Source organism: Dipodomys ordii, unplaced genomic scaffold, assembly GCF_000151885.1.
Source record: "Dipodomys ordii isolate 6190 unplaced genomic scaffold, Dord_2.0 Scaffold21, whole genome shotgun sequence".
NCBI classification, from domain to species: domain Eukaryota; kingdom Metazoa; phylum Chordata; class Mammalia; order Rodentia; family Heteromyidae; genus Dipodomys; species Dipodomys ordii.
This window is the reverse complement of record NW_012267237.1, coordinates 157,837-164,566: the sequence shown is the minus strand read 5'-3', so window position 1 is coordinate 164,566 and position 6,730 is coordinate 157,837. Positions and strand designations below refer to the sequence as shown.

The following is a 6,730-nucleotide window of genomic DNA, read 5'->3' as shown; positions in this document are numbered from 1 at the left end:
GCGGCCCGGGCCCTGCTCCGCTCCGGCCGCGGGCGGCCCGGGAGCTCTGACCCTGGCGGGACACGTGGGCTGCGTGGTCCGGCCCCCCGCCCGGCTCAGTTTTCCCCGTGGATGATCAGGTCCCCGACTTCTGCCCCGGAAGCACACCGCACTGGGCCAGGCCAGTGCGGTCAGCCGGCCCTTGGGGGCTTCAGCCACCTTCGGGCCAGAAGCCCTTGGCAAGGCCAACCGCCGGGGCTCTGGCCTGCAGACCGTTCAGGTCTGAGCCAGGCTTGCCGGACAATCCCAGAGACCCTCGGCTCCACTTAACAAGCAGTGAACTCAACCAGGCAGCAAAATGGCCAGGTATGCGCTGGGAGCAAGACAGATCTGAAGATTGAGGTTGGAAGCCAGTCCGGCAGACTCTAACATCCAATAAAGTACAGTGGAGTGGTGGCTCAGAGCACTTGAGAGCAAAAGAATCCTAGAGACAGTGCCCAGGTTGGCAAAAAAAAAAAAAAGGTCTACATTCAAGCCCTAGCACCACCAAAGGGAGAAGGCAATACCCAATACAGCGTAAATGCTCTTAGATACTGTTAAAGGAAGAGCAACAAGGAAAGATGCCTGTGTATCCTTAGTATGCACTCTTTATTTTCCAATGCCAGTACCAGGGCTTGGTTTCTCTCATCCAAGTACTGAACAAGCCCATCCGTGCTCAGCTTCTAACACCAGGCACCTTCAGGGTGGTATGTAGCTCTGGAGGAACCATCGCAATTACTTGTGATCAGTGTATTTACAGCGTCTACATATAGGCAAAACATTTAGTATTCTGCCTGTTAGGGTACTGTTCATTCATCAAAACCCAACTCATAGAATGCCATATATCTAGTGTGAATTTACTTTTTAAAATTTTACTTTGTCTTTATATATAGTTGTATTAGGGCCATCCAGAGACAACTAACGAGAAACATATACAGATGACCCTGTATCACCTAATGGGGACACTTTCTGAGAAATAAATGCTGTGTGTGTTACACAAATTCAGCAAGCTATGACATTTTTAGGCAATATTATATGAAACCACCATCCTATACACATTCCATCATTAACCATGTTATTAGTGCCTGTCCCTCTGTCTGCATTTATCCTTTCCTTTCCCCCTCCCTCTACCAGCCTCCACTTCTCTCCATCTCCTCTCACATGTGTGGTGCGTGTGTGTATGGAATAAGGATTCAAATGAAAATCTCATCCAGAAGTACCTCTCAAGACATTCCTAAAATGACTATCCAAGTATCTGGGCATACCTTTCCTCAGGTTGACATATAAGATTATTCCTTATATCTGCCAGACATCTGTTTTATACACTAGAGAACTCATATCCTAGCCATCCTTCATTTATTTGAAACATGTCTTTTTCACTAGGTTGTAAGTTATTTTTCCTTCTTGAAATCCCATAGGGAATGCAAGGTTATACAGCGCATACAATTAAAAAAGAAAGTTCTTGAATTAAACTGTGCGTCTGATCATGCAATATAATATTTATTGAAATGAATTCCAGGAAATGAGAACAAATTTTTTGTTTTTTGGTTTGTTTTTTTTGCTGTTTTTGTTTTCTTGCCTTTTTTGTTCTGTTTATTCCTTTATAGGTCTTTGGGTATGTACGGGAAAGCACAAAAATAGAGGGGCAAAAGGTGAACAAATGCAGCAGTGTCACTCACTAGACACTGTTGAATGGAAGGGAAAAACTGGGAGAGAGTGAGGGAAGAGGTGACATGTCTAAAAAGAAATGTACTCTTTACCTGACTTGTGCAACTAACCTTTATAATAACGATAAAAAAAATTTTTTAAGGCCAGTCACCATAGGCTTACACCTATAATCCCAGCTACGCAGGATGCTGCATAGCTAGGCCTGAAGCCATCCTAGGCAGGTATGTCTCTGAGACTTTTATCTACAATTAGCCACCAAGAAGCCGGAAGTACAGCTGTGGCTAGCCTTGAGCACAAAAGCTCAGGGACAGCAGCCAGCCCCTGAGTTCAAACCCATGTCTAGCACAAAATATTTATTTTAAAGTAGGAACCTTGTAGATGATATAGTCATGAAGCTGTATTTTATTCCATTTATACAGTTAATATATTTTCCTTTAAGGTATATCTCCATGAATAACTTAAATGATCCCCCAAATTGGAACATCCGGCCTAATTCCAGAGCTGATGGAGGTGATGGGAACAGGTGGAATTATGCCCTGTTGGTACCAATGCTGGGATTAGCAGCATTTCGTAAGTCATGCTTCTGCAATTTCTGTTTTCCAGGCCAAAAGTATGGGCCACTGCAGGTTAAGTAAGGTTGGGGCATGGACAGGTTCATGAAGACTATGGTTTTGGAACCTGACAGACAGCCAGTTTCATCCCACACAGGGACTCTTGAGCAAGATACTCAACTTTTCTGATCCTCAATTTGCTCATCCTTGAGAGGTGGCTAACCCTATTCACTTCAAAACATTGTAGGGGTTAACTAAGGCAAATGTAGTTAGGAGCATTTTATATGAGATTAAGCGTTTGATACCCTGTAGCTCCCTGTCATGGCTGACTTTTGAGGAGGCTCTCAAAACCAATAAAGAAGAGCAGGTGGGAGGGGGTTCAGTTACAGGGTGACTATGGGAAGTCGGTCTTCAGGAGACTTTACCCATGAACACTTCACTCAGCTGGGACAGGGGAACTCTTGGTGAGCTGACTGGGTGCAATTAGCATTCTCACAGTCCTTCAACATCTCAGCCATTGACTTGTGAGTAGTTCCAGTTGAGGACTCAGATGAAGCAGCTACCAAATTCTTACACAAATTTTTGTGTAGACTTTAGTTTTTATTTCTCTGAGTTACTAGTTTTAAGTGCCAAAATGTTTTCTCAATGGTTGTACTGTTCAGTTTATGTTCTTAGCAGATGATCCAATTTCCTATAATTTTTGCCAACATTTGGTGATGTTATTTAGGTTATTATTAGAGTCTTTGGACATTTTCTAATTGTATTGGGTTTTTCTGTGCCAGGCCTGGAGCTTCTTTTTTTTTGGGGGGGGGTCCAGTCGTGGGGCCTGACTCTGGGCCTGGGCACTGTCCCTCGGCTCTTCAGCTCAAGGCTAGCACTCTACCACTTGAGCCACAGCGCCACTTCCGGCTTTTTTTCTTTTTGCTTATTTGGTGCTGAGGAATCGAACCCAGGGCCTCATGCATGCAAGGCAAGCGCTCTACCACTGAACCACCTTCCCAGTCCTAGGCCTGGAGCTTCTTGTGTGATTTCTTGAGCTCTTTTGCTCAAAGTTAACTCTTTACCACTTGAGTCACAGCACCACTTCCAGCTTTTTCTGTGTATGTGTTACTGAGGAATTGAACCCAGGACTTTATGCATGCTAGGCAAGCATTGTACCACTAAGCCACATTCCCATTCCCTAATTCTGACTTTTTTTTTTTCCCATCATGAGGCTTGAACTCTGGGCTAGGGCACTATCCCTGAGCTCTTCAGCTCAAGAGGAATGCTCTACCAATTGAGCCACAGTGCCATTTCCAATTTTCTGGCAGTTAATTGGAGATTCAAGTCTCATGGACTTTCCTGACCTGATTGGCTTTGAACCACAGTCCTCAGATCTCAGCTTCTCCTGAGTGGCTAAGATTACACACATGAGCCACCAATGCTGGGCTAAGTATTCTAGATTCTAGTCCTTAGTTGGAGATAAGCTTTGCATGTGTCTAAACCTTTCTCATTTTAATTCTCATGGTTTTCTTTTTATAGCTTACTGTGATACATCTCAGATCACTTTACCTACTTCAAGTTCTGAAGATTTCTTTAGTGTTTCAGTTTTGCATTTTACATTTTATCCATTTTGAGTTAATTCTGTTTAAGGTATGGGAGTTCAGTTTCATTTCCTTCATGTAATGTTTACCTTTTATTTTCTTGTCTTGCTGTGTGGATGTGCTAGCTGGAGCATCCAGGACTCTGTTGAGTAGTCTTTGATCTTACAGGGAAAGACCTTCTCCCCTACTAGGTGTGGTATTAGGTTTTTTGAGGTTTGGGATTTTTTTTTTTTCCACCTCCAGTCCTGGAACTTGAACTCACGGCCTGGGCCCTATTCCTTAGCTCTTTTTTTTTTTTTTTTTTGGTGAAAATACCATACAGAGGGGTTACAATTACATGGGCAAGCATTTGTTTCCCTTTCCCATCCCTTCCCATCTCCCCACCCCCCAAAGTTGTAAAGTTCGTTTTTCAACATAACGTCTTGTACATCTCATTGTTGCTTAGCTTTTCTTTCATCAAGACTACAACTCTATCACTTGAGCCACAGAGCCACTTCTGGCTTTTTCTGTTTATGTGGTTCTAAGAAATTGAACCCAGGGCTTCATGCATGCTAGGCAAGCCCTCTACCACAAGCCACCTTCCCAGCCCCTGAGGCTCGTTCTCTTGTTCAGCTTTTTCTGTTTCTGGCTGGCTCTCTACCACCTGGCTTCTGGATTTCCTGCTGGTTATTTGGAGATGATGTCTCCAGAGATTTTCTGCTCAAGCTAGCTCTGAACTTTGGTTCTCAGATCCCCACATCCTGAGTAACTAAGCTCACAGGCATAAGACACTTGTGTTTCAGTTTCTATGTTTTTCATTTCTAAAGTTTCCATTTAGTTTTTTATATCTGCTATTGCTTTGCTTAAACTTTACCATGATTACTGCTTAAAACTCTTTGGTAGACATTACTAGTATCTTTCATACAGGTATTAGCATCTGTTAATATCTTGTCAACTTGGCTTTAGCTCTTTCTGGTCCTTGATATGAAGAGCAGTTTTCCTTTGGAACCTGGGCAGTTTCAATATGTCATCCTCCTGCCTCAATATCTGGAGTGCTGGGATTATAGGTATGCATCACCACACATAGGCTGAGATTGAAATTCTTTACCATATTATAGAACAGAAATACCTTGACTTAAGCTGTTTGCTGGTGATGACTAGCTAAAGCCAAGCACTACTCCTAACAACACTTGAGGTCAATGGTAGGTTTAGAGGAAAAGAAACTGGTAAATTTTCTTAAGAACTATGGAAGTTTGGTGACAGAAAAAGGATGTTGCAGGCTTGGGTTCCCAGCCTTGGTTCAAATTTAGGTGCAAACCTTCCCTTTTTTGCAATTTTGTGTAAATGTTATTTTCTTGGTATCTCAGAGGTCTTTTATCAAAATGCTGTCCTTTTTGTATCATACTTTAAGTACAGACCATAGCTGTGATTTTTCTTGATGTGTGTTTTTCTGTGATTGATTTGTGTCAGGTTGGATTTGGTCTAGGGAGTCCCAGAAAGAAATAGAGAAAGAAAGAGAAGCCTATCTTCAGAGAACAGCTGCTTTCCAACAGGATCTTGAAGCCAGGTACCATGCTGTCATCTCCGAACACCGACGAGCTGTTGCTCAGCTGTCTTTGGAACTTGAAAAGGAGCAAAAAAGGACAACTAGTTATCGAGAAGCCCTCATCTCTCAGGGGCGCAAGTTGGTGGAAGAAAGGAAGCTTCTAGAACAGGAACGGGCACAAATAATGCAAGAAAAAAGTCAGTTGAAGCCTCTAAGAAATGTGTATCTGAACTGTCTGGAAGAGGAGCAGGACTGGCAAAGGAAAGCCCAGCTCATGCTGAAGGAGGTAGGAGAGGCCCTTGTGGAAAGACAGAACATCTACTGCAGTCCAGTTCTTCCCCGCAGTGCACGGCTACAGCTGGAAAAGAACTTATTGATGCGTGCTTCCATGGACTCAGTGGCTACTGACCTAGAGATGGCAGCTGGCTTAACCGACATATTTAAGCATGATAAGCATTGTGGGGATGTCTGGAACACCAACAAACGCCAAAATGGGAGGCTCATGTGGTTGTATCTCAAGTACTGGGGACTCGTCGTCGAGCTGAGAAAGTTCAAGCGAGTAGAGCAGGTCATACTAGAAAAGTAAGAACAATCATTCGTCATGGCCTGGTGCATTCTTGGATCTCAGATGTCATGTCTTTCTCTGCCACCCATATGTGATCATGTATAGCCCTCTCCAGGGCATCTACTCCTGTTCCTGAGCAGTGCAGCAAGGCCTTGGCAGGGGTCCTCTGGTGTGCTGCAGCAGTGAAGGATTCAGCTGCTTTGAAGCATTTTGAGCTGCTAATATTTAGCAGAACAGTGTTGTATCATATTTTAACTCTAGGGTAAACAATGTTTTTCAAAGATGAAATACAGTGTTGATCCTCACCATAATTAATTTCGTTGTTGGATTTTAATCAATTCTGCCTTTTAGGGTACTTTACTCCTTCCCCAGATTCCATTCAGAAGTGATGCCTTGCGCTGACTTACCAATGGTAATAGTAATCTCACCAGGATTTTATCTTGTGTGGAAGAGCTCTTACCCACAGAAGAAAAAAAACAAAAAACAAACGTTCCTTGTGTCAAGTTGGTTAGGTGTGTGTTGAATTTATCTTGCCTATGTATTCCATAAACAAATAATTATTCATGAGCAGTGACATATAATACTTGCCATTTAAAACTGAGAGCATCTGTTTTACTTGTGTGGCTCTTTGCTTTTTTTGTCTTTACAGAAAGCTTTTAAATGTGTCATCTCAATTTTTACCACAATTTAAAAGGTAGGCAGGCTCTGAGAACGGGTTTGTACCTAGCTAACATACATTAAGCTATTGTGTACATCCTTTGTGTAATTCTTACTCTGATCCTATGAGCTAAGTACTGTTATTATCCTCTGGGAGAGGGTT

The 6,730-nt window shown here is 42.9% G+C and overlaps 1 protein-coding gene across 2 annotated transcripts in view; it reads left to right on the top strand.

Moving 5' to 3' along the window:
- Ccdc127 (coiled-coil domain containing 127) overlaps positions 1–6,525 on the top strand; it is a 7,797-nt gene extending 1,272 nt beyond the window's left edge. The window contains exons 1-3 of one of the 2 annotated variants that reach the window (XM_013013888.1): positions 189–345; positions 2,126–2,256; positions 5,270–6,525. In XM_013013888.1, the coding sequence (XP_012869342.1) occupies positions 338–345; positions 2,126–2,256; positions 5,270–5,931 (801 nt within the window). In that variant the 5' untranslated portion in view covers positions 189–337 and the 3' untranslated portion in view covers positions 5,932–6,525. Of the gene's footprint in view, positions 1–188; positions 346–2,125; positions 2,257–5,269 lie in introns of those variants that run through there. The other variant, XM_013013889.1, reaches the window with a different exon arrangement.
- Positions 6,526–6,730: the final 205 nt, after the last annotated feature.